This window comes from Indicator indicator, chromosome 14, assembly GCF_027791375.1.
Source record: "Indicator indicator isolate 239-I01 chromosome 14, UM_Iind_1.1, whole genome shotgun sequence".
Lineage (NCBI taxonomy): Eukaryota > Metazoa > Chordata > Aves > Piciformes > Indicatoridae > Indicator > Indicator indicator.
The window spans coordinates 4,064,270-4,092,014 of NC_072023.1; the positions used below are offsets into that span (position 1 = coordinate 4,064,270).

The 27,745-nt window shown below is 38.9% G+C and overlaps 1 protein-coding gene across 5 annotated transcripts in view; it reads left to right on the forward strand.

Moving 5' to 3' along the window:
• Window positions 1–26,998, forward strand: part of APAF1 (apoptotic peptidase activating factor 1) — a 29,137-nt gene extending 2,139 nt beyond the window's left edge. For 2 of the 5 annotated variants that reach the window (XM_054386790.1, XM_054386792.1), the window contains exons 3-26: window positions 111–308; window positions 1,884–2,067; window positions 3,172–3,284; window positions 3,801–3,932; window positions 4,296–4,534; window positions 5,294–5,461; window positions 6,781–6,912; window positions 8,265–8,378; window positions 8,958–9,136; window positions 9,615–9,741; window positions 12,396–12,521; window positions 13,118–13,246; window positions 15,570–15,695; window positions 16,748–16,909; window positions 17,180–17,308; window positions 18,761–18,886; window positions 19,840–19,959; window positions 20,777–20,902; window positions 21,235–21,360; window positions 23,457–23,576; window positions 23,872–23,997; window positions 24,817–24,942; window positions 26,063–26,209; window positions 26,711–26,998. In XM_054386790.1, the coding sequence (XP_054242765.1) occupies window positions 111–308; window positions 1,884–2,067; window positions 3,172–3,284; window positions 3,801–3,932; window positions 4,296–4,534; window positions 5,294–5,461; window positions 6,781–6,912; window positions 8,265–8,378; window positions 8,958–9,136; window positions 9,615–9,741; window positions 12,396–12,521; window positions 13,118–13,246; window positions 15,570–15,695; window positions 16,748–16,909; window positions 17,180–17,308; window positions 18,761–18,886; window positions 19,840–19,959; window positions 20,777–20,902; window positions 21,235–21,360; window positions 23,457–23,576; window positions 23,872–23,997; window positions 24,817–24,942; window positions 26,063–26,209; window positions 26,711–26,854 (3,419 nt within the window). In that variant the 3' untranslated portion in view covers window positions 26,855–26,998. The remainder of the gene's footprint in view (window positions 1–110; window positions 309–1,883; window positions 2,068–3,171; window positions 3,285–3,800; window positions 3,933–4,295; window positions 4,535–5,293; window positions 5,462–6,780; window positions 6,913–8,264; window positions 8,379–8,957; window positions 9,137–9,614; window positions 9,742–12,395; window positions 12,522–13,117; window positions 13,247–15,569; window positions 15,696–16,747; window positions 16,910–17,179; window positions 17,309–18,760; window positions 18,887–19,839; window positions 19,960–20,776; window positions 20,903–21,234; window positions 21,361–23,456; window positions 23,577–23,871; window positions 23,998–24,816; window positions 24,943–26,062; window positions 26,210–26,710) is intronic. The other 3 variants (XM_054386793.1, XM_054386794.1, XM_054386795.1) reach the window with 2 other exon arrangements.
• The last annotated feature ends 747 nt before the right edge of the window (window positions 26,999–27,745 follow it).

Genomic DNA, 27,745 nt, shown 5'->3' on the forward strand with positions numbered 1-27,745 from the left:
TTGGGGGGTGGGGGCAAACCCACTAATTGTTTGGGGTGGAGCATTGCTTGAAGAAGCATCCCATTTAGAACTGACCTTTTATTTGCATGTGTCTTGGTTTTTAACTTCAGTGAAGACAGTTCTCTGCGAAGGAGGTGTGCCCCAGAGACCAGTTGTGTTCGTCACTCGGCCAAAGCTGGTAGAGGCTATTAAAAAGAAGCTCTACTGCTTGGGAAGTGATCCAGGCTGGGTCACAGTTTATGGAATGGCAGGCTGTGGGAAGACTGTTTTAACAGCAGAAGCTTTAAGGGATCATCAGCTTTTGGAAGGTACTTTTATAAGTATTTATAATTTATAAAAATTACTACAGGTATACATGTGTTGGACATAGATGGCAAAGTGTCTTGTCATCTTGAAAGTAATTTAGGATTTAGGTTCTAAATGCCTTAGGTGCTTCTGGAACATATGCTTGCAACTTACAGCTTGCATAACCATATATATCTAGTGCTCTGGGACCACTATTTAATTAATTTATGGGAAAACCTTCTGAATAGCTTCTCACTTGCAGTCTGCTTTAGTTTATGAGAGCAGATGCATCCTTAACTAAATTGCAAAACAATCATATCTGATTTATATTCCTTTGGGGCACTGCTTGTTAAGTCCTCAGCATCTTGCCCTTGCTATGGGAGATTAAAAAATTCTTGTTCTAACTTTTGCATCTATTTTAATAATGGCAGACATTTGTGGAGTGATTGCACTAGTATAACTGCTACCTTAGAGCAGATCATAAATGAAAACATTAAATGTTTATTTAAGTTGTTGGGGTTTTTTTTCCCCCTGCATAGGTCACACTTGAAGGGGAAAGTGAGACTTGGACATTAGAAAACATAGAATCATAGAATGATTTGGGTTGGAAAGGACCATAAAGGTCATCTAGTTCCAATGCCCCTGCTCTGGGCAGGGACACCTCCCACCAGCCCAGGTTGCTCAAGGCCTCATCTAACCTGGCCTTGAACACCTCTGAGGAGGGGGCATCCACAACCTCCCTGGGCAACCTGTTCCAGAGGCTCACTGCCCTCACTGTAAAGAATGTCCATCTAATATCCAGTCTAAATCTGCCCTTCTCAAGCTTCAATCCATTCCCTTTCCTGTTAGTACAAGCCCTTATAAAAAGTCCCTCTCCAGCTTTATTCTAGGCCCCCTTCATCGGGTACTGGAATGCCACTTTAAGGTCTCTCTGAAGCCTTCTCTTCTGCAGGCTGAACAGCCCCAACTCTCTCAACCTGTCCCTGCAGGGGAGGTGCTCCAGCCCTCCGATCTTCGTGGCCCTCCTCTGTCCCCACTCCAACAGATCAATGTCCTTCTTGTGTTGGAGGCACCAGAACTGGTTGCAGTACTGCAAGTGGGGTCTCACCAGAGCAGAGTAGAGGGGGGGAGAATCACCTCACAGGAATTGAGACTACAGCATCTTCTGCTACAGCTGACTCTTCCAGATGCCTCCTTCTTCGCTGTTTGGGGATACTTTTCTCATCCCAAACTCTGAAATCCTGCAGTAGTACATGGTTAAAAAAGTAAATACTAAGTCAGATTAGCAAGGAACGTGGTTGCAGAAGGGGTTGTCAAGGGACAGGCAGGAAGGCAATGTAGACAGGAGGGATAACAATTGGTGGCAGTGTGAATTCTCTCTGGGAACTTGCTCTACAGAGCCTATACCTTTTTAAAGGAAAAATAGTGTTCTTGTAGAACCATTGTGAGTTAATGGTAGAGTTTCAAGGTTGGCTTGCAATAGACTTTCAGAGTTTTATATTTTAATTGAAATTGAGTTACTGATTGCTATTGTAAACTGCTACTAATTATTTCTGATTTTAAATGTCGAACATGATTGAGATTGCTTTTCTTGTTAGATTGCTTTCCAGGAGGAGTTCACTGGATCTCTGTTGGAAAGCAGGACAAAGCAGGGCTCCTAATAAAACTTCAGAATCTCTGCAGTAGATTAGAACATGACTCTACTCTTTCACAAAGGCCACCACTTAACATTGAGGAGGCTAAAGATCGTCTGCGTCTGCTGATGCTACGGAAGTATCCCAGGTAATGTCAATGAGATGGAACACTGGTTTTGTTATTGATAAAGTTACTGCAGAGTAACTTTGGTCTGATTATCTAAAGGTGTCTATAGTGTGGTTGCATGTATCTGTGATGTATATTTAAAAAAACAAACAAACAAAAACTAAAAAACCAACTCCCTACTTCCTAACGCTTCTAGTTTTGCTGTTTTCCTGTACAAAATTAGGTGAAGCTAACAAGACTTCTGGAATTTTAATTCTTGTGTCAGAATGTGTATTAAAATTTTCTAACTAAAGGGCAGGAGCACTGCCTTATGAGGAAAGGCTGACAGACCTGGGACTTTTTAGTTGGGAGAGAAGACTGAGAGGGGAATCTAATAAGTGTATATAAATATCTGAGGGCTGGCTGTCAAGAAGGAAGGGACAGCCTCTGCTCACTTGCACTCTGTGATAGGAGAAGGGGCAGTGGGTATATAAACTACAGCATAGGAAGTTTCACCTCAACATGAGGAAAAACTTCTTTACTGTAAGGGTCACAGAGCACTGGAACAGGCTCCCCAGAGAGAGGGTGTGGAGTCTCCTTCTCTGGAGACTTTCAAGACCTGTCTTGATGAGTTCCTGTGTGACCTGTGCTGGGTTCTATGGTCCTGCTGTGGCGGGGAGGTTCAACCCCTAATATCCTATGATCTTGTGACTTATAGATGATAACAGAATAAGTCCAGGTAAGTGTACAAAAGCTGAAAGATAGATGCATTGCAACAGGCTGCCCAGTGAGGTGGTTGAGTCACCATCCCTGGAGGTGTTTAAAAGAGATGTGGTGCTTGACGATAGGGCTTAGTAGTGGACTTCGTAGTAGGGTTAATGATTGGAGTTCATGATCTTGAATGACTGTGTATAATATACATGGTGTAACTGTTTCTTTACTTTTTATTAATAGAGTAACTAAAGGGACACATTGTATGCTTGTTCTGGATAGGTTCTGGCAGTGTTTAATGTCCTCTCAAGATATTTTGCATATTAAAAATTATACATTGTAAATTCTGAAAATATGCTTTCATTGCTAAAATGCAATATTGTATTTTAGCACTGATAGTTGATCTAAAATCTGCAATATTTCTTCTTGCTCTAGGTCTCTTTTGATCCTGGATGACATTTGGGATTCCTGGGTATTAAAAGCATTTGATAATCAATGTCAGGTTCTTATTACCAGCAGGGATAGGAGTGTAACAGATGCTGTGGCTGGTAAGGATCAGTTTCCTCTCCTGCACCAGACTGTGTGTGTTTATCTATGCAATTTGTTCCTGGGGGCTTTTAAAGCAACCTGAAAGACAGAAAACAATCTATTTCTATCAATTTGTCCACAAGTGGCAAAGTTTTGGAATTCTGCTCTGTAAGACTTTATATGTTCTTTGTAAAATAAATGTTGTATGTTACCCTGCAAGTTTTATGTCTATGCTGAGCTGTGCAGTGGTTCTCAAGAGGATAAATTAACCTCTGACACTGCTGCTGGTAGACTGATTTCACTATTAGGCAGTCATAATGCATTTCTAATTATGAGATTATAGCTTAATTTTGTTGTTTCTCTAATGCAAACTTGCTTCTGATAAGTATACATTCTCCTTGCTACTAAGCATATAAATTGCTATGCAGAATATCATGAGCCAGGACTTTGCTCCAGATTTTGCTTGATGGTACTCTCAATTTCCAGAGGATTTTTTACATTCTCTGTTATTTTTTTTGCCATGTTTTTATGTCTAGGCAATAAATATGAGGTTCATGTGGAAAGTGGACTAGCACATGAGAAAGGACTGGAGATCTTATCCCTGTTTGTGAATATGAAAATATCAGAACTGCCAGAACAAGCTAACCTCCTTGTAAGGGAATGTAAAGGTATACTTGCTGGTCCTTAACATACCATTTACCGCTGAATGTAATTTTTTGTCTTCTAGAGTTTGACTTACAAATAGAGGAGGGAATAGTCTTTAATACTCTATGCCTTAAGTAGAACACAAATGCTTGTTAAATGTTTTTTGTTGATTGGATGGTTGTTCTGAAGTGTCTCATCTTGATTTTCAAGCAGCTTTCTTCAGCATATTTTCCTCCTGCCCCCTCATTACCGTTAAACTTGGTGAGTTTGCAGGTGTCTACATGGTTTTGTTTGTCCTCCACACCTCAAGAATTTCATCACAACTACTTGACAAAAGGACTGTGTTCTTCAAAAGGCTCTAAAATGAAATGAATCTTTTCCTACAGGTTCTCCTCTTGTGATATCCTTGATAGGTGCATTACTACGAGACTTCCCTAGTCGCTGGGAATACTATCTCAGACAGCTGCAGAATAAGCAGTTTAAAAGAATAAGGAAATCATCTTCTTATGATTATGAAGCCCTTGATGAGGCAATGTCCATAAGTGTTGAGCAACTGAATGACAATTACAAAGACTACTATAAAGACCTCTCTGTCCTCCCAAAAGATGTTAAAGTACCTACTAAGGTAATAACAGAACTCTTGCAGATTTTAGTGAGATAAAAACACTAACAATTGTTACCTTGCAAATCTCATACAAACAAAAGAATTCATGAACTGTGTAATTGTTTTGTATTACTTATGCTGTTGGACCCCTTATTGTCTCATGACTTTTATTGTCACTAGGGAAACTAAAAAAACTAAGTGAAAAAAATATAGTCATGATCACAGAATACTTTGGGTTGGAAGGGACCCTCAATGGTCATCTTGTCCAACCCCCCTGCAGAAAGCAGGAGCATCTCCAACTAGACCAGGTTGCTCGAGGCCCCATCAAGTTTGACCTTGAATGTCTCCAGGGTTGGGGCCTCAACTACATCTCTGGGCAACCTGTTTCAGTATGTCACCATCCTCATTGTGAAGAATGTTCTCCTTACGTCCAACCTAATAATGTTTAAGCTTAATGTACACTTCTTATATATCTCTTTAATTAGATTGTAATTGAGCTCTCTGAAGGCTTGCAAACTGTTAGGTGAAATTTGTCTCCTTTAAGAAAAAGACTTGCTCACCATAAATCAGCACAGATAGGCAAAAGATGAGATGTCTTGTTTGTCTTGTCTGTAGTTTGTCATGGAAGAACTGAGAACTTAATGGGCTTATTACCATTTGTAATATGTCAGTATTTGTTAGCATGTGTTTTGTTGTCCCCCATTTAGTAGCCTTTATGATATTTATACAAGTCAGTACCTCTTAATTCTGATTCTTTCCTGTCTTAATGTACTTTCTTAGGTTCTCTGTATTCTTTGGGATATGGAAACTGAAGAAGTTGAAGATATCCTGCAGGAATTTGTTAACAAGTCACTGTTGTTCTGTGATCGTAATGGGAAGTCATTCCATTATTATTTACATGATCTTCAGCTTGACTTCCTTACCGAGAAGAATTGCAACCAGCTTCAGGTAGGCTATGGACTAATTGACTTGATTTTAACTTGACTCTCCCAAGCTGGGCATTCTTCAGAAAATGTTCCTCTGTTAAATGGTATCAAAGATGTTTCATAGAGTAGGTCCACAATGCAGGTAAACTTTATGCTGACTGATTAAAAACATTTTCAACTTGAAGCTGTGGCATGATTCCATGATAGAATCACAGAATAATAGGGGTTGGAAGGGACCTCTAGAGATCATCTACACCAACCCCCCTGCCAAAGCAGGATCACCTAGGGCAGGCCACACAGGAATGTGTCCAGACAGATTTGGAAAGTCTCCAGAGAAGGAGACTCCTCGACCTTCTTGGGCAGCCTGTTCCAGCGTTCCAGCACCCTCACAGGAAAGAAGCTTCTCCTCATGTTGAAGTGGAACCTCCTGTGATCCAGCTTATACCAGTTGTTCCTTGTCTTATCTGTGGGCACTAAGAAGAGCCTGGCACCTTCATCTTGACACCCACCCATCAGATATTTATAGACATTAATAAGATCCCCTCTCAGCGTTCTCTCCAGACTAAACAGCCTCAGTCATTCTTCATGGGAGAGATGCTCAAGTCTCTTAATCATCCTTGTAGCTCTCTATTGGGGTCTCTTCAGTAGATCCCTGTCTCTGGATTTGGGAAGCCCAATGTGGAGTAATTGGGAGCACAGTTTGGAGCTAATCTGAGAGTAGACTTCATATCCATTGTTTCTTTATCAAAGATGTCTCCAGCACGAGATGGAATGTTCCACTTATGAGGTCAAAGGCATCAAGATCCTACTGGAATAGGAAGTTTCCTCTTTGATCGAGGAAGTACTTTTAACTCCTTTCTTTTGCTTTTCAGTCTAAGGTAGTACTTACAGGGAGAAGACCTAGGAGTTTGGCCCAATAAATTATTCAGTTATGAAGGACAGGACAAAAAGTAGACATGAAGAAAAGACAAGTTTTTAGACTGTCTGTAGATCTACATATGTCAGCATCTTTTTTTTTTTTTATTTTTGTTGTTGGCTATCCATATTTAATGTGAAGAGTGATTTGATAGCTCTTTTCTACCTAAGAAGGAAAGCTGACAGCTTGCTTTTCTGTTCTTAATATCCAGAAAATGTTTCTGGAGAAGTCTTAAGCAATAAATTAGGTTAAGTGTACAGTTTTGGAAGGTAAGCTTTTTTCATTTCAGTTATTGCTGTATTGTGATTGAGAAATAATAATGTATATATACACTATAATCTTAACAGTAATTACAATTCCTTGATACTGACACTACTCCATACCTTGGCATATTACCTGAAAGTGTGTTTTGTTCCCCTTTCCAGGAGCTACATAAAAACATAGTAAATCAGTACAAGAAATACTACAAACTTAATACACCTGTTCCATCTCAAGAGGATTGCATGTACTGGTACAACTTTCTAGCCTATCACATGGCTGGTGCCAATATGCAGAAGGTGAGTTCTGATTGATGTCCTCTCTCTCTTTTCTTGAGCCACCTTTACCCTTGCCTTTCTCCTGACTTTTCTCACTTTCCTCCCAGACCTTTGTGTAGATGGATAAACACTCAACATAGAGTCCTTTGGGGCTCTACTGATAATCACTGCCTGTTCTGAAAATGACTTTATTTGTACCCTTTATGTCTTGGCTGTTCTTGAGAAGATGTCTTATTTTTGTATCATAATAACTTGTGTGGTTTGGGTTTTTTTTGTTTTGTTTTCCTTTTTAAGAAGCTTTGAGAAGAAATCATCTCTAAACTTTATGAAGCCCCAGGCTTGCTTTATTGCATGATAATACAATTAAATTGTTTTCTTCAGAGAATTTGATTATTTTTTTTTTCTGCAGAGGTATTGTTAGAGTTTTTTTTCTTATGTCATACTTATTTGTGATTAAAAGTTCATAGTCTGCATCACTAGAGTTCAACAGCCACAAAAAAAAAAATCCATCAAAAGTTAGATGAGCAATCTCTTGTTCCCAAGATTGCCTTGGCACCTTTGAAAACTTGCTGTCATTTTTGTCACCTACTGTTCTTTAGGTACTGAGATAGAATAAAATGCAAACCATGCAGGAAAATGAATGCTTCAGCAGTTTCACTTCAGTGTGTTAAGAGTTCTTGCCTTGAATTGCATTTAGTCCTGGTTGCTAATTGCTTTATTTCACATGAACTCAAAACCTCTTTTGAGATGATTCATTTGGCTGACTCATGATATAAAATACACTTTTGTGTGCTTAGGAACTTTCATAATTACTGTGGAATGCAAATCTGGGGTGGGGTTTGTATTGTACTTATTATCTCAGTCTCTTTAATTTCAGTGTATTTAAAATAACTTTAATTTTTAAGTGAAATGCACCTAGGGGGGTTGGACTAGGTGACTGTTGGAGGTCCCTTCCAACCCAAACCATTCTATGATTCTTTCATTCAAATTCAGCATCTGCTAGGAAGAACAACTGATCACTATTAGCAGAGTGATCTTTGCAAGGCTGGACTAGAAGAACCTTTTATAGATGTATCTTAAAGCAGGTTACAAAAGTCAAGATGTACTTTGTACCACCATCCCTTCTCTGAGTGGCTGTATCAAAGAGCAATCTTTTGCATTTAAATCACAAGCTTAGCTTTCCATACTCTGAATTTTCACACCTGACCAAGTAAAATGCTGGAAACAGCAAATTGCCTAAGTTTTTAACCAGAGACAATTATACCAAAGCATGTAAAACACCTGAGGTATTTCCTGTGCTTTACTTTTTTGCCCTTCAGGTAGGTTCTGTTATGAAACTTAACTCTTTGAACTTAAATTTGTATTTCTTGTAGGAACTCCGTGATCTTATGTTTTCTTTAGACTGGATTAAAGCTAAAACAGAACTGGTAGGGCCTGCTCATCTGATTCATGAATATGTAGAATATAGTTCAATCCTGGATCAAAAGGTATGATACTAACAGGTAAATGATCAATCTGTTCCAAATAAGCTTTTCTACTTTGTAATTGTGTTTTGTTAGATGTATGTATGGGAGATAGATAGAAAGCTTAAAAAACTGAAACATAAAACCAGTGCTAAGTTAATAATTATCTTGGAGAAAAGTGAAAAAAATGAAAGAAACTGTTTTCAGTGTTGGTTGTAAATTCAGTGTATGCCAAGCAATTGATCATGGAACTCAATGGCTAAGGAACTCAATACCTAATGGTGTGTAAATATTGTACTCCGCTTTTGAGGAGGTGTAGAAATTTGTTGGCCACTTGGAGTAGCCTTGCAGTATTTCAGTGACTGCTTATTGAGTAAAGCACTGTTGCCAATACCCTTTATTTGAAAAATAAGGATAATATGCCTTCCTGATTAGGAAAATGAAACATTTCAGTCTATTGTATGTACTTGCTAATGAAACAACACAGAAAAATAGAACCAAGTGCTTCCGTGCAAATATTAGCTGTATGGAAAACTAAAACAGCAAAGGGCACATAGGAAATAAATCTATTTTGTTATCAGATCCTTTCTGCTCTGTACATAGGATAGCACAGTACGTGAGAACTTCCAGGAGTTCCTGTCTTTAAATGGGCACCTGCTTGGACGGGAGCCATTTCCTGACATTATACAGCTGGGTCTTTGCCAACCAGAGACATCAGAGGTGTATCAACAAGCCAAGCTCCATGCTCAAAGAGAAACAGGAACGTTTTATTTGGAGTGGATGTAAGTAGCTGCAGTCAGGCTGTTGATCCCTTGAACCTGGAGATACTGTACAACTAAATACAATGTGTGGCTGGTACAAGGGACCTTTTCAAGAACTCTTCTGTTTTGCCGGAGGAAGAAAGTGAAACAATTTTCAAGTACTCATGGGAAGGAGCTCTTGGATATATAAGACCACAATTTAGAAATAATTAGATAGAAATAAATAAAGTATTCTCAATTATTATGGCTTATTAATATTTACAAACATCTGAAAAGGTGGGTGTCAAGAGGAAGGGGCCAGTCTCTTTTCAGTGGTGTCCTGTGACAGGACAAGGGGCAATGGGTACAAACTGGAACATAGAAAGTTCTACTTCAACATTGGGAAAAAATTCAGTTCAGGAAGTGTAAAAAAACAAGTTATCTTTTAATAGAGAATTTTTAACAATAAAAAGGCACTAAGAAATCCTACTCACCTCCAATCAACTGTGTTACCCTGTAGAAATAAAAAGTCCTTGAAGAACCTCTACCGGCTGGTTGTTCGTCCACACAGAGACGCAGTTTACCATGCCTGCTTTTCTAAAGACAGACAAAGAATAGCATCCTGTGGAGCTGACAAAACACTTCAGGTAAGGTACCTATGCATGAGTGAAGAGAGGTGCTGTGTGCCAGCTTGATAACATTTGCTAACAGTCCCATCACATTTCTATTGCTGTTATGTGGAGATATTAAGCATTTAGAACAAGTTGGAGACAAATGATTGAAGAGAATGTATTGTTATTTGCTCAGAGAGGTTGTGGAGTCTCCTTCTCTGGAGACAATCAAAATCTACCTGCATGTGTTCCTGTGTGTCCTACTCTAGGTGGTTCTGCTCTGGCAAGGGAGTTGGACTAGATGATCTTTTGAGGTCCTTTCCAACTCCTACTATCCTGTGATTACACAAACGTCAAGTTGCATGCTTAGAATTGCTAATTGTTATCTTCTGGTTTGAAAGATAAACTGTGTGACTTCAGGGTTATGCTCTCGCTACTGCTCAAGTTCTTATGTTCCACAGAAGGATATCCTATGTATGTATATGTAAATGTGGAATTTGTAGTTTTAAGAATAGTTTAGATAGGGTTAATAGAGTGTTTTGCAGTTCCTATTAAAAAGTACTGAGAAAGGACGTGGATTTAAAGAGTGAAGGTGGAAGTCGTTAATAAAACACAAATTTGAACATGATTCACAGATTATTGCATTGGCTTGGAAGGAACCCTCAAAGGTCATCTTGGCCAACCCCCCTGCAGTGAGCAGGGACACCTCTAACCAGACCAGACTGCCCAGGGCCACATTGAGTCTGATCTTGAATGTTTCCAGAGATGGGGCCTCAACCACATTCGTGGGTGACCTGTTCCAGTATTTTACCACTCTCTTTGTAAAGAACTTCATTCTGATGTCCAGCCTAAAGATACCTTTCAATGATAATGAAAAGCTTACAGCCACAGTAATTCACCCAAGCATATTCAGTATTTGCTTGAAAAAAGTTATTTCCAGTCATAGAGTAAGTGACATGGTTTAGTTACAGCTTTACTATTTCTGTGGGATGGTAATGGACATGATGTTACTTTGGTGCTTAGTTAGTAAATTGTCTTGTGCAAAAGGAATGAATCTGGGGAGAAAAAAATGAACCCCTGACACTGAGGACCAGACTGGGCTCAAAATTCTTAGGAAGTGGACTCAGGGAGACAGAGAGGGAAGTGACTAACATAAATCTGCCAGCAGTCTGCCTGGAGGGGAGCCAGCCAGCTCTCAAGAAAACTAGCAATCAGCCAGCCAGTAACCTGGTAAAGTATCCAGTATCCATATTCCAGACAGCCAAAGGTAAGGGAAAGGAACAACTTTTCTGCAAGCCTCTGGTATTGTTTTGGATGCTTGATAAGTCGAGTACTAAAGTAATAACATTAGTGATGCTTAGTTGCTGTTCATCTGGCTACTTAATGTGTTACTGTGGTTTTGGTTTATTTTTATTTTATTTGCTGGCTTCTCCAATATGATGATCATGGCATCCACTGAAGGAGATGCCTGGTGGATGGACTCTTGCTGTGCTAAGCTACTGTGCTGGGCTTCTGTACTTTAATGGCCTCATTATTGAGAGTGCTGATTGCTTATTTTTCTCTTCATTTTCTACCCAAAAAAGCAAAATCTGTGGATTGCAATTGCATTTGAACTAAACTCTCACTGAAGAAGTAATAGGAAAATTAGCTGTTATTGTCTTGTCATTAACTTTGAACTTAATCATATTATTTTTTAACAGTGGCTTGAGCTTTTAACTTCTCAAAGCTACTTCCACTGTTTCTGTAAAATAAAATAAATGACGATTACTAGATTAAGAACAGACATTCTGCAGAATTTATTGTAAATACAGATTTCCTGTTACTTCAGTTTACATTCTTACTTGAACAAATACCAATCACTTCATTGTTATTAATATTCCCATTCAATGAAAACGTTAAAAAATGGAGAATTCACAACTGCAGTATCCTGGTGTGAAGAATGCTTTGTGTTTTGCTTTAATAAGTAAGAGTATATAACCTAGGGAGTAAAGGGAAACTTGATTCTTCCTCCCTCATTGTAAAGTTAAATCTCAGAATTTGGGGAAATTGATTAAATATGTGACCCTTTTCCCCCAGCTCTCCTTTTATTGCCTATGACAAGCTCAAGACTGAGACTTGTCATCCTGCATGGCTTTTCACTAATTCTTTTTCCTTCTTTGTTCCCCAAATTATCAATTGCTGCTCAAAATCTTAGTTTCCACAGAAAGATGTCATATATATAAAATATATAAACGTGTAATAAATGTTTATATATAATATATATCTATAAATATATATTTATATATAGGTGTGGAATTTGTAGTTTTAAGAATAGTTCAGACTTGGTTAACAGGTGCAGTATTTTGCAGTTATTATTAAAAGCTCCTGAAAAAGGACGTGGATTTAGACTTAAAGGTGCAAAACCAAATCATCAATGAAACACACACTGCATACAGAAATCTCTTTTTAAAAGCAGTTTTCACTGTTTCTCTCCCTCCCTGACACTTTCTATCATCCTTCCAAAATGGAAGCTTCAGTTGAATATTTCTTAAAATTACTCAGTTAATTTCCCTGACATAACAAATGCTTTCAAAAGTCAACCTCTTTTACATAAAGATTACATCAAGAGAGATTTTATAGAGAAAACAGACTTATATTGTGTATTTTTAAATTGTAGGAGAATTAAAAGCTTTTATTGTTTATTGTTTTAGGTGTTTAAAGCAGAAAGTGGAGAGAGACTGCTGGAGATAAGTGCCCATGATGATGAAATACTTTGTTGCTCTTTCTCTGCAGATGGTGAGCTTGTAGCAACTTGTTCAGCTGATAAAAAAGTGAAGGTAAGGAAATGCAGAGCAGGCAATTATTTTTTTTTTTTTTTTAATTTTAGTGTTGCAAAAGAATGCTTTCAATTTCAGCTTTAACCAGCTTGGACAGAGCAGATTCTTAAGCCTAAATGGTTTTTCAGCTGTCTTATTTATGTGGATAATTCAATATTTAAGAAACAGACAGACAGAAAAGCCCCACTTGTTAAGTTACAGAAAAGATGCTTACATTTAACAACATGCTTACAGAATTACCAATGATTTTACTTGTATTTTCAGGTGATTGCTTTTATTAGGACATCATGTGTAAATCTGATCCTATCCATAGCATCAGATGAATTTAGCTTTCTTGTTGTTGTTACATGTGAATTATTTGGAATTTTCAATTCCTCACTATTGTAGCAAAACTTTAGTGAAATTCTAATATTTATTGTATTCTGATCTGAATTATGACCTTGCCCCTCAGAAAATCTTACTTCTAATTTATCTTCAAAACGTTTCTGAGGTGTTAAGAATTGCTTTAGGGCTTTATATTTCAGCACAGTTTACAGATTTTTTTTTTTTTTAAATAAAGTACTTTAAAGTCTTTTTCATTCTTCAATTCTTTCTAGATCTGGAATTCAAGAACAGGCCAGTGCAGAAGTGTGTATGAACATGTGGAGCAGGTGAATTGCTGCCAGTTCAATAACAGAAGTGGTCAGTATCTTTTAGCCACCTGCTCAAATGACACTTTCATCAAAGTAAGTGGAAAAAAAAATTAGGATTATTCTCATGCATAATGGGATTATTGATGTATAAGTATCGCAGCTCTTTACAATGAGAGTGGTGAAATACTGGAACAGGTTGTACAAAGATGTAGTTGAGGCCCCATCCCTGGAGACATTCAAGATCAAACTTAATGTGGCCCTGAACAGCCTGACCTCATTGCTGTGTACAACTACCTGAGGGGAGGTTGTAGCCAGGTGGGGGGTGGTCTCTTCTCCCAGGCAACCAGCAGCAGAAGAAGAGGACACAGTCTCAAGCTGTGCCAGGGGAGGTACAGGCTGGATGTTAGGAGGAAGTTCTTCACAGAGAGGGTGATTGCCCGTTGGGATGTGCTGCCCAGGGAGGTGGTGGAGTTGCCGACCCTGGAGATGTTCAAGAGAAGCCTGGATGGGGCACTTAGTGCCATGGTCTGGTTGATTGGATAGGACTGGGTGATGGATTGGACTGGGTGATCTTGGAGGTCTCTTCCAACCTGGTTGATTCTATGATCTAGTTGGAGATATTCCCTGCTCAGTGAATGGGGTTTGGATGACCATTGAGGGCTCCTTCCAGCCCAGTGCATTCTGTGATTCTGTGATCTTTAAATACTTTAAATTAAAGTGTTTGGTTTTTTTTTTAATGAGAGATGGCAACAGATTAAGAGTGCTAACTACAACTCTGTAATCAGATTACAGCAAGGCAGAACAGAAGTGTTCATGCTCAGTGAAAAATGTTCATGTCCCCTACTGGTGTAGGGCATGAAGGTGAGGGCTTTCACAAGACTGGCTTGTTATGGGAATGAGAGAGTATTGCAGTGAAATACCTGGTTAAAAACAGCATAAGACAAATGAAGGCAAAAATTTGATTGAAAACATTAATACTGTAAAAAACCTGGATGCTGAAAATATGAAGGAAAAAAAGGCAGCATTATGTTTTACTAAATTGAGCATAGTATAGAAATGTGAATAAAATAAATAAGAGCAAATAAAATAGCAATAATCACAGTAAGAGGTTTGTCTTGGGAGGCAGTAGGTACAGGCAGAAAGAACAGAAACCAGGTAACTGAAGTCTGCATCTGAGGGAAGGGGGAAACCAGAAGAATCCAGTAAGACCTAGACTGTGGCAATTAGGAGTGCAATTTCACAGGACAAGTAAGCAAATCATACAGTTAACTGGCACTGGAGATGCCCTGGCTGGATATTCCTGCCCCTGTTGCAGTGCATATGCTGATCTTACACTGCAGTGGTATTCTGCAAGGAGCCAACTCAGCAAAACTTGCTTGGTGGCATAGATTTTCTGCTCATTTGGTTCCCTGTAGGGCTCAATTGCCCAGCTCCAGTGCAAGAGAGCTGTTGGAAGTAGAGAGCAAAGAGTGAGATTGTTAGTGGAGGGGGACATCTGTCACTTGTAGCTGTAGCTAGCAGGATGTGAGGTGTTTTAATTGTAATGCAGAGTCTCATCTGAAGAGTTCTTTGTGTAAACTGGAGGTAGGATGCAATTATGATCTGGTGTCAAGGTGGGAACAAGAGGCTTTCTTGCTGACCTTCTGGATGTCTCAGGAGATCCATTTGCTGTCTGAGACCGACACCTTGGAACAGGTAGATTTAGAAGGGACTTGTTTAAATTGTTTATACTGTAAGTGCTGTTAATATTTTAAACAGTGTTAGACACTTCCATGAGTAATGAATAGCTGAACTGAAGCATGCACAATACTTGCAAGGGCCTGGTTTTTTACAAGGAACACCCTACAAGTGACTGCTCTGTTTGGAGCTCTTACTTCAATATTCAAATACATGATTTTTATTTTATTTTTCTATAGGAGAAAGGGAAGAGATTTGAAAATGGAGTGTGGGCTATAGGCTTGGAAAACTCTGTGTGTGAGAGGGATGGAGAGGAGTAAACAAAAAAACATATGGAATGTTCTTTTAACTTTGTTTGGATGGATGTGGCAAGATGATATTCAGGCTGTCCAAGACTAAGCTGAGAGATTCTCTAATTATGTGTGAACTACAAAATTCTAAGGGAAAGGGAAAGAGGCAAGAGGAAGCTTCTTCCTCAGTCTGAGGTGAGGGGGTCCTGTTCAAGGGCCTTGTCTGCACTGTACAGAATGATGTTATCAATTTTCATGTGCATTAGCAGACAGAGATATTGTGGGGTAGCCCAGGGCATGGCATCAAGACTGTGAGCATGTGGGTAAAACTAAGAAAAAAAAAATAAATAGAGGTTTTGGTTGCTAGTGTGTGATTTTGGAAAAGAGATTGTACTGTCTGTCTGAGTAATTAATGAGCATGACAATATCTTTGTTTATTTCTCATGCAGCTTTGGGTTTTGAACGAAAACCGTTGCAGAAACACAATGATAGGGCATCAAAATTCTGTCAATCACTGCAGATTTTCACCAAATGATGAATATGTTGCTAGCTGCTCGACAGATGGAACAGTGAAGGTACACCATGTCTGTCTTTAATTGCTTGTTTTGATGATGGCTTTCTTGTACTAAATGCAAATTATACAGAAGAAAACTTTGTGCCTTTGTGATCGCCTTTAATGAATTCAATCCTCAAATAGTTCATTATTGGACCCATTTTTAATGCAAGGTTTTGAAGTGGCTTATCCAGTGCCAGGAAAAAAATAAAGGTTGGGTGTCTGTAGTTGTAAAGAAATCCTTGCAGCTCTCCTTTTGAATCCTTTGATTGTCACCATCTTATGTACCTGTTAAGAAAACATGAAGGGGAATCCAATTTGGGGGAAGTTGGGTTTTGTGGTTTTTTTTTTTTTTTTGGTGGGGTTGGGTTTCTTATTGTGCTTTTTTTGTTTGTTTGGGGGTTTTGCTTGTTTTGGTTTCTTATTTGTTTGGGAGGGGTTTTGTTTTTTAAAGTAATAAGGCTTTAGGTTAATTGAAAGTTCTGTCATCTCTGAAAATGAATCATCAGTAGATCTAGTGGAGGATGTCCCTACTGACTGCAGGGGGTTTGGACTAGCTGACCTTTGGAGGTCCCTTCCAACCCAGCCCATTCTCTGATTCCATGATTTTTAGTATATCCCTCAGTGAAATTAAGGTGTACAGCTAGATGCATACCACATTTCTCATGGAGCATGGACTTCTAATAGAGTTGCAGTGCAGGTACTATTTTTGTTTGTATTTTTTTGTTAAGTAAAAGTTAAGAAAGCAATTTGAGGTGGAATGATATGAGAGGAAAGTCCAGGGAGAGGGTTCTGCTACAGTATAATCTTTTTTTTTTTTTTTTTTTTTTCTGTGAGGCTTATTGTTTGTCTGTTTGGTTTTGGTTTTTGCTTTTTGTCTAAGCCACCCAGGCTTGGAAATATTTTAAAGCTTGATCAGGGAAAGCAGCAAAGGCTTTTTTCTGTTCTACCTCATGCCACTCTTCTTTCCTAGAAGTGGGAAAGAAAGAAGCCTGGGAGTTAGCTCTCCCCTATTGTATTCTGTATCCACAGTGGTAAAAGGAGGTTTTGTGTATTTCCACTGTTTTATTGCAGGTCTGGGACACTCGCTCGGGAAACGAACAGAAGAGTATTGAGGTAAAAGATTTCTTCAAAAATGCAGATGAGCAACCAGATGATGTGGAGGTTTTAGTAAAATGTTGCTCTTGGTCAAGAAATGGTGATGTGATTTTGGTGGCAGCCAAAAATAAGCTTTTGGTAAGTACCTCACTTAAATAATTTTCTGGGGGTGGTATATTACAATGTAGGTAGAAATGATGATTCAAGACAAAATTCCAGGCCACTAAGATGTTTCAGATGTAAAGTGCATGGTTTCAAGTGTGTGTAAAGTAAAAATATGTGAGCACCAAACTTAAGTACTGAGAGAAAAACCTTCCTAATTCAAGAATGCTGTTGAGCATAGAACCTGTTTGTCTATACTGAAGTCATTCAGTCTGGATGCTAACTGTTGTAATTCTGTATTCACAGCTTTTTGATGTTAAAACATGTGATTTGTTGTCACAAGTCATTGCAAACCACCACAGCACAATCCAATACTGTGACTTCTGTCCTGGTGATGAGTTAGTAGCAGTTGCTTTGTCTCACTGTTCTGTTGAGGTAAGTGATCCACTTTGCCAGCAGTATACTGGGAAAGACTACTTAAATATTCTTTGATTCATAGAATGGTTTGGGTTGGAAGGGACTTTAAAGATCATCCAGTTCTAACCCCCCTGCCATGGGCAGGGACACCTCCCACTAGCCCAAGTTGCTCAAGGGCTCATCCAACCTGGTCTTGAACACCTCCAGGGAGGAGGCATCCACAAGCTTCCTGGGCAACCTGTTCCAGTGTCTCATCACCCTCATGTAAAGAATTTCTTCCTAATCTCCAGTCAGAATCTACCCTCCTCGATCTCCAATCCATTCCCTTTCATCCTATCACTACAAGCCCCTGCAAAAAGTCCCTTCGTGGCTTCCTTGTAGGCCCCTTCTTGAAGGCCACTGTAAGGACTCTCTGGAGCCTTCCTTTCTAATAGTTTCTTGTATGCAGTTGCAAAACAAATGTAGCTACTTTAACAGACTTTCAATATGCCTCTTCATTTTAAATTTGCATTCCCTTCTCAAATGTAAAATGCAAACTGGGAAATAGAATGTTAAAGCTATGTTCATTTTGGACAACAGAATTCCCATTTATATAAAAAGCCTGGTCTACTCTATTTATTGAAAGTTACTGTTGTTGCTCTCAGGAGTACTGCTTAACTCAAAGGACAGCAAATCCTCTATCCTCCTCAGCCTAGAGGAAGCTCCAGGGGGACCTTCTAGTTGCCTTCCAAAACCTGAAGGCATCCTACAAGAAAGGTGGAGAGGGACTTTTCATAAGGGTGTCTAGCAATAGGACAAGGGGGAATGGTTTGAAGCTGAGGGAGAGTAGGCTTAGACTGGATCTGAGGAAGGAGTTTTTCAGTATGAGTGGTGAGACTCTGGAATAGGCTGCCCAGGGAGGCTGTGGATGCCTCCTCCCTTGGGGTGTTCCAGGTCAGGATGGATGAGGCCTTGAGCAACCCAGTCTAGTTGAGAGGTGTCCCTTCCCATAGCAGGGAGGTTGGACTAGATGATATCTGAGGTCCCTTCCAACCTAAGCCATTCTAAAATTCTGTGATGCTACAGAATGTGGAAAAAGGAAGGAAAATAAAAAGGAATGAAACGGAGTAACTTTGGGACTAGCATGGCCATATACAAATATCAGGCTTGGCCTTTGTTGTTGCTTCAGATCTTGGTTTTGCAATCTGTGTGGTGAAGTTGAACTTGGATTTTTTTTTTTTGTATTGTGATTTTTGTTTTATTTTCCATTTTTAAAAAATTACTTCTTCTAAAATTATAGCAGTCAAAGAGCTGCTGAATCAATTTCCCTGACCATCAGAATGTGATCATCTGGCATACCTGTTACATCTGATTTGGGAATGGGAAGCAAGAAAATACTAGAAGAAATAAATATTAAGTATACTGCTTCTTGTTTTGCCTGTAAATGCAATCTAAATCCATCTGAGTTCTTATTTCACATTTTTTTGGCAGCTATGGAATATTAAATCTCTATCAAAAGTGGCATACTGCAGAGGACACATGAGCTGGGTTCATTGTGTAACATTTTCCCTGGATGGATCTTTATTTCTGACATCTTCTGATGATCAGACAATACGTGTAAGATGACATCTTTTTTTTCTTTGAAAAGCATGGATTTGCATGAATTTATTATTAAAATATTAACTTAAGCAATTGTTTCTTATAAAATTAAATACATATCAAAAATTTTTATGTAGTATTTCCATCTGTTATAGCCAATAAATATTTGTTATAAAATAACTTAGTTACACAGTAAAATGAGCTGGCTTTTAAACTTTTTGCTTATTGCTAATCTAAATTTACTGTATATCAAGATGACTTCTTGAAGTCCAGTTGGCTTTCAAGAGTAATTCTAACTTTGTTTCTGCTTTAGATTTTAGCTGAATCAGGAATTGTGAAGATTTTTGAGGATCATAGCAGACTTGATATTATTTTGTCAGCTATTTTTTGCATGTTAATATTTAGGACAGATTTCTATAATAATACTAGTATTAAATTAATGCCTCATTAAACCCTGTGAAAGTACAACTACAGTTTACCAAAGAAACTTTTTCTATCCTCCCAAATTAGCATTTATATTCTTGAAATTTTAAATGTACAGACAATGTGTGTGTGTGTGTGTGTGTGTATATCTATCTATCTATATGCGTGTGTGTGTATTTATTTGTGTGTATAGATATATATATATTTGAAGTATAGAAATCTGTCCTTGGTTGTTTTTTTTTTTTTTGGTAACTGGATTGAAACACTCCTTTTTCAGATTAGAAAATTGTGGGCTTTATAGCTATGACTCTAAACACAGGGGAGTCTACTGATCAGCCTGAAAAAATGGAGTTCTGTTTCATCTGTTGGAATCACTTACAGTAACAAATTCCCCAGTAAATAAAAATAGCAGAAGCATAATTTGATAGTTTGTTTGTTTTTTTTTTTTTAAACCAGTGTTACTTGCAAGTTTATAAGGCTTTGCTCTCTTAAGAAGCTTTATATTTTGTCCTTTAATAAAACTAATGCAATACTCTGTTCTTCAACAGATTTGGGAAACAAAGAAGGTGTGCAAGTCTTCTGATGCTGTGCTAAAAAGTGAACTGGATGTTGTGTTTCACAATGATGAAGTGATGATTTTAGCAATTTACAACCAGAAGCATTTACAAGTAAGCTGCATTTGTCATCAGTGCAGTTGAATGTTACCTGCAGATGTCAGTAGGAGAAAGCACTAAAAAACCTGCTTGTTTCTGGCTTTCAGCAGTTGAATCTGTAGCAGCAGATATATATATATGTATGTATGTAAAAATGTATGATAACATTTTTATCTCTAGAAACTCTGTCTAGTTTAGGAAGTAAAAAATGTCAAGTTTGAGGGGAAATTTCCACACTGATCTGGATGTGGAGGAACAAAACTGTTTTCTCCTCATGACTCTCTCAGAAGTGGGGTCCTTGTCACCTTTTGATCTGCAGCCTGTTTTTTAAACACTTCACACTGGTAACTTTCAAAACTTAAACTTTGCTTGTAAATCATCATATTCTAAAGATTTTTTTTTAAATTATTATTATTATTTTCTTTTATTCCCTGGATAATTGATATGAGGGCAACATTGTACAGAGATTTCAGAGAATCAGTCTTAGGGGGTGGAAGTCATACTTACAGCATGTACTTAAAGTATTTTATGCTCCATTTGGCATGAGATGTGTAATCTGTCTGACAAGGTAAATTGCTCACTTAAATGGCTTTTGAAATCTGGGAGTAGCATTTTGAGTTACTGTTTTCTGTAGTCAAACTTTAAAAGCCTTTTGATACAAAGATGAGTTTTCTTCTGCAAACTTGCCCTCTTCAGAGACCATTCTATGAAGACACTTACACTGATCCTCAAGCCCTCAAAGGTTTATGGAAGTAATTGATAATTCAAAGTTTGAAACTGAAGTTAACATTTAAAAATATTGCAAAAATGTAATTAACTTCCTGCCTTGCAGCTTATCAATGGAAATACAGACAGTGTAATCATGCAGACATCAGCTCAAGAATCCCCCATTTCCTGCTGTTGCTTAAGTGAGGATCTTAAATTTGCAGCTTTTGGACAAGAAAATGGAACAATAAAGGTATTAAATCCTAAATTTGGTTTTAAAAGTAATAGGAAAGCACCCTTCTTGGTCCTTGCTGAAGCAATATCATTTGAGTGACTTTGTACAATAATATTCTTCAATATAATACTTTTAAAGTTTTTACTTTTACATTTCTAAGTGATGCCTAAATGAGAAGAATTTAAAGGTAGTGCTAATAATGTAGTTCTGAACTTCATTTTACCAAGGACTAAGCTAATATGAATTTTCGGTTGTTATGGTCTGATATTAAGAAGAGCTTGCATCTTCTTTTCTTCCTTTTCCTCAAGTCCTGTAAAATAAGTATAATCATTGCATTCTTTATTGTAAAGGTATTACAGTTGGTGGATGGGAGAGTTCTGAAGTCCCAGGAGGCCTACAGGATATCTGTGCAGCATTGTCAATTTACACCTGATTGCCAGACTCTCATTTCAAGTGCCCATGACTCAGTTATGCAGGTTTGGATGATATTTTAAAAAGATTTGTAACTTGCTTAAAATGTATTTAAAAAGATGATTTACAAAACTGATAATACAAACTCAGTAAATGACTATTCTGTATTGCTCCTTCTGGGGGCAAGGCACTGTAGAAACTGTAGCCTCAATTTATACCTTAAGTGGTAACAAATATTATACAATTTCTGGGTTTAGTGCTGTTGATGATAGGAGGCACTAGCTCCTTTAAGATGACTGAAGGGAACATCACTTTTCAGACAAGGTAACTCAGCAGTTTTGGTTCCCTATGTGAAAGGTTTGGGATGCAATCCAGAACTGGCTATGTATGGTAGGACTGCCAGTGGGCATGCTTAAGCTGTCTGAAGGAATGAGACCTGTCTCTTGAGTGGACTGGTGTGTCATTGAATCAGAGAATGGCCTGAGTTGGAAGGGACCTGAAAGATCATCTAGTTTCAATTCCCCTGACATGGACAGGGACACCTTCCACTAGAGCAAGTTTCTCAAAGCCTCATCCAGCCTGGTCTTAAACACTTCCAGGGATGAGGTAGCCACAACTTCTCTGTGCAGCCCATTCCAGTGTCTCACTATCCTCATAACAAAGAACTCTTCCTAATGTCTGATCTAAATCTGCCCTGCTCTAGTTTAGTACCATTGTCCCTTGTCCAATCACCACATGCCCTTTTAAAAGTCCCTTCCCAGCTTTCCTGAAGGCCTCTTCAGGTACTGGAAGGCTGCTATAAGGTCTCCTTGGAGCCTTCTCTTCTTCAGCCTGAACAGAGGGGCTGTTGTCCACCTAGTAGCGTGCTGAATACAGATACTAGATAGAAACAGAATGGTTCCAGTACTGTAGTTTCAGATTAATAAGCTCTGTCTCTCTGCAGGGTAGATTGGCTCTGGAGAAGTGTTCTGGTGTGCCTGTGTTGGAATTCTAGCTCACCTCAGGGATGCACTTTTGAAGTGAAAGTCCTGGTCATTGGTGTTCACTGTGCTTTCGTTTGCAGTGCAGAGCAGTTGGAGGCATACAGCATAGGATCATAGAATGGTTTCGGTTGGAAGAGAGTTCCAAAGGTCATCTAGTCCACCCCCCCACTGCAGTGAGCAGGGCCATCCTCCCCTAGATAATGTTATTCAGGGTCATGCTCGACAAGGCTCTGAACATGTCCAAGAATTGGGCCTCAACTACCTCCGTGTTCCAGCTATTGGTGAGCGTTCAGTCCACACAACTAAACTTGAGCTGATTTGATGTCAAACCTCCAAAGCACCTCTGAGTGCTGGTCCTCAGCACTGTTTTGCTCAACAGATCTTTTCCAGCATCCGTTTTCTGATATAGATGTAACCTATGCAGCATCCCACCTTGCTGTCTGTTTAGATCTGAAGGTACTTTGTGTGCCACGGCTTCACTTTGTGAAGCAGTACACAGACCCTCACCAGTTTATGAGGGCTCTCGGATTCATCTGTCAGGTCCAGCTTTTCTTCTGCGTCCTCAGCTCCCTCTAGTGGACAGTGCCAGGATTGTCATCTGAACACCTCTGCTTTCTGTTTTCCTTGCTGCTGAAAAGCTATTAGCTTGAAAACTATGAAATCGTTGTCATTTCAATTAAATCGGTACTTGATGGCTTCTGTAAAATAAAACAACACTTCTTCAGTTCTCAGTGAATAGTGGAATGAAAAACAGAAGTGTCATTTTGTTATAAGAAATAGAAAGCAAAATGGCACTTCATTAAAAATACACTTTAAACACAGGAAAGAAAGTTTCATTTCTCTATTAAAGACATAATGGAAGTCGATTTGCTGGAATAATCAAAGCTTTAAACCCCAAAACTTCTGAGGTGACTAAAAAATTATCATAGTTTTGCTTTTTTTCTTTTTAAATTATCAGTGAATTTTAATCATCGGATTCACTTTGAGAGTTCTCATAGATTGACTGTTAAATACTACAACATCCTAAGTATTCTCTCTCTGCTAGGAATATATTCAATATAATTAGTTGTCATCTCATGAAGAACTTCTTATTGTTCCTGTGGTTTAAAAAAAATGAAGCAGGTCTTTTTTAATGGAAAAATAAAAGTAATTATAAACATATTCCATCTTTTTATTAGGTATGGAATTGGCAGTCTAATGAATGTGTGTTTCTAAGAGGACACAAAGAAGCAATCAAGGATTTTAGACTTCTGGAAAATTCAAAACTTCTTTCCTGGTCATTTGATGGAACTGTTAAGGTAAATAAAAGGCTGTGAACTGACAAATCACTTACAATACATTTTATTCTCTCTTCTAACACTTTGTATTCCCTGCACTTGCTCTTGACCCTTATTTTATTGATCTTAAGGCATAAGCTGACTTTTAAGACACAATTTTGCATTTTTGCAAGTTTTGCAAGATTTGCATTTTTGTTGTATTTTGTCTACCCCAGTAAGCATAACAAAACGTTGGCCATGTTTTATCTGTTATATATTGTGGTTAAAGTTTTTACAGAGCTGCAAAAATAAATCGCTTTTCCTGTCTGCTTGGTAGGTTTGGAATATCACTACTGGAAACACAGAAAAAGATTTTGCTTGCCATGGAGGTGCTGTTCTTTCCTGTGCTGTTTCACCTGATGGTAGTAAATTTTCATCTACTTCTGCTGACAAAACTGCAAAGGTTGGTTAGTTTCTGTACAAAGATATTTGTCCTGAAATATGGAGGAGTTTTTTTTTGTTTGTTTTTTAAATTCTGGGGTAACTAGTGATCACATAATCATAGAATCATTAAGGTTGGAAAAGACCTTTAAGATCACTGAGTCCAACCCTAACCCAATACCATGACCACTAAACTATATCCTGAAGTGCCACATCTACACGTTTCTTGAACATCTCCAGGGGTGGTCACTCCACCACCTCCCTGAGCAGCCTGTTCCAATGCCTGACCACTCTATCAGTAAAAAAAATTTTTCCTAATGTCCAATCTAAACCTTCCCTGCACAATTTAAGTCCATTTCCTCTTGTCCTGTCACTTGGGAGAAGACACCAACACCAGCCTCATTATAACCTCCTTTCACAGAGTTGTAGAGAGCAATAAGATTTCCCCTCAGCCTTGACTAAACAACTCCAGCTGCCTCAGCCACTCCTCATATGATGCATTCTGAACCCCTCACCAGCTTCATTGCTCTTTTCTGGACATGCTCCAGCACCTCAATGTCTTTCCTATAGTGAGGTGCCCAAAACTGAACACTGTACTCAAGCTGGTGCAGGGGCACCATCACTTTGCTACTCCTGCTGGACGCTTTTTGATCCTGGCCAGGATGCTGTTTGTCTTAAGATACTAAAAAGAAAACCAGGCTATAATACCTAAATGTACACACAGGTATGCATATATATCAAAAGGCTTAGGTACATTTGAATGTTAATTCCTTTTTAGAAAGAAGTCATCATTGGTTTTGAACTTGCCTTTTTCACTCTTCTGTGATGTTTTCCCATTTAGATCTGGAGCTTTGAAAGCTCTTCTGTTCTTCATGAGCTGAAAGGACATGAAGCCTGTGTGCGGTGCTGTGCTTTCTCTCCTAATAACAAATTAATGGCCACTGGAGATGACAAAGGAGAAATAAGGGTACTGCTTTAAGCTTGCTGTTGGTTTTGTAACTCACTTGACAGTAGTTTAAGACAGAATCATAGAATGGGAGGGGTTGAAAGGGACCTTTGGAGATCATTAAGTCTAACCCTCCTGCCAAAGCAGGATCACCCAGGGCAGGTCACACAGGAATACAGCCAGCTGGGTCTTAAAGTCTCTAGAGAAGGAGACTCCACAACCTCTCTGGGCAGCCTGCTCCAGTACCCTCACAGGAAAGAAGTTTCTCCTCATGTTGAGGCAGAACTTCATGTGTTCCAGTTTGTATTTGTTGCCCCCTGTCCTATCACAGGACATGGAAAAGAGTCTGGCCCATTCTTCTTGACACCCATCCCTCGGATACTTACGAACATTAATAAGATCTCTTCTCAGTCCTCTCCAGGCTAAACAGCCACAGGTCTCTCAGCCTTTCCTTGTAAGACAGAGGTTCCAGTCCCTTCATCATCCTTGTAGCCCTCTGTTGGATGCTTTCAAGCATATTCCTGGTCCTTCTTGGACTGGGACACCCAGAACTGGACACAATACTCCAGCTGTGGCCTCACTACAGCAGAATGTGCTGGGGGAGAACTTCCCTTGACCTGCTGGCCACATTCTTCTTAATGCACCCCAGGATACCATTGGCCTTTCTGGCCACAAGGGCACATTGCTGTGCCATGGTTAACTTACTGTCCACCAGGACTCGAAGGTAATTCTCCATGAAGCTGCTTTCCAGCAGCTCACCCCCTAACCTGTACTGGTGAAGAAGAATTCTCACAGTTTGTGTTCTTCTTGTCTTAATTTGTTAGCATTGTGGTGAACATTGAGGAGCTGCAGTTAGCCACATGAGACAGCAGTTTGTAACCATATTGATGGGTTTATGTTTCATGAGTGCTGAGGAACTGCTTCACTTGATTTGCTCATAATTCTGTAGTGAAGTGCATGTGTTAAGTCCTCCATATATGATAGAGCTCTAAGAGGAGAATTTATTGTTAAGGTTATTCTACTTGAAGTGTCAGAATGCTTATTTACAAGGTTTTTGTTTTCTTTAATCTAGAAAAAACCCCAAAATTTCAGCTTCCCTTACTTGAGAGAACTTACATACATAATCTTTCCTCTCTTTCAGATTTGGGACATTCAAACAGGTGCACTACTTCACTTCTGCTCTCCAGTTACTGGCGATGAAGGAGAACCAACACATGGTGGTTGGGTAACAGACCTCTCATTTTCTCCTGACAGTAACATGCTTGTGTCAGCTGGAGGCTATCTTAAGGTAAGCCTTGAAATTATAAAGTATCCTTCACATACCTAATCAAATGGCAATACTCTGAGGAGGTGCTTCCAGCTACGTACTGTTGAACTTCCTGTGTGAATGGTACCCACTGGCCCTGCTCTGGATCATTTATCCACCAACAAAGATGGAAGAGTACCTGAAGGGAGCCTACAAGAAAGCTGGGGGGAGACTTTTTACAAGGGCTTGTGGAGATAGGATGAAAGGGAATGGATTGAAGCTGGAAGAGAGATTTAAACTGGGTATTAGGAAGAAATTCCTCCTTGGAATTGCTCCTTAGGAGGTGTTCAGGAGCAGGTTGCGTGAGGCCTTGAGCAAGCTGGGCTAGCGGAAGGTCTCCCTGCCCATGGTGGGGAGGTTGTAATGTGGATGATCGTTTAAGATCTCTTCCAACCCAAACCATTCTATGATTCTTCAGGAAAAGCAGTCACCTGCCCTTGGTCTGCTAAGCCAGCTAACAGAAAACGTTATTTTTTTCCACAGTGGTGGAATGTAACTACTGGAGAATCCTTACAAACCTTCTACACCAATGGCACAAACCTCAAGTCAATCCATGTGTCGCCTGATTTTGAAGTGTATGTGACTGTTGATAATCTTGGTATTCTTTATGTGTTGCAGCACTTGTGATTAAGGTGCTGAACGCTGCAAAGAGAATTCATTCTGTTTTTAAGCTGGAAACAAAATTCTGCTCAACCTTTGTCTGACACTCACGAAGCTGTGAATTTTATTTCATTGTTTTATTCATGATGGTTTTTTGTATGTTTGTGTACATTTGTGCATGGTTTCCTACTTGAACTTGTTTATAATAAGCATTATTATAAACTTTAAGTCTTGATTTGCATCTTAAATGGCTTCTGATTTTGTAAGGAAATTACATTAAGATTTGTTTAAATTAGTTGAAATTAATATTGATAGCAGTAAAGAAATAATAGGAATATAATAGTTGGAAATTGCAAAGGCTAATGGCTAAATGCTCTCTAGCCCTAAACACAACTGAGATGCAAAAAAAAAAAAAAAATTTTAACTGTGATTCATTTTCTTACAGAATGGAAAGAATCAGGGACACCCTTGAGCAACCAAGAATCAGGAGGCCCTGAGCAATAAAGTCTAGTTAAGAAGTGTCCCAGCCCCTGGCAGGGAGGTTGGAGTAGATGATCTCTAAGGTCCCTTCAAATCTAAGCCATTCTATGATTTGAAAAATAAAACTATCTTGGTGCTTGATACTCAAAACAAATCAAGTAGCTATTCAGTTTACAGCAGCAGTGGTAAGAACCTTTATGCTTCTAACCTTGTGGAGATGAAATGCACTGTAACACACAAGCTGTGCCTATTGATGGGAACACCTTGAGTCTTTGTTTTCTCAAGGCAACATCCCAAAGGATACTGCTAGGGAATTGGAAGAGCTTGTGCCACATTTCCAGTCAAAGGATGAATGCAGCTAAGCAGCTAAAGTGAGAAGGGAGATGTTTTCAAAGGTATATATTGAAAAATATATAGGAGAGGAGAATTTTAGTTACT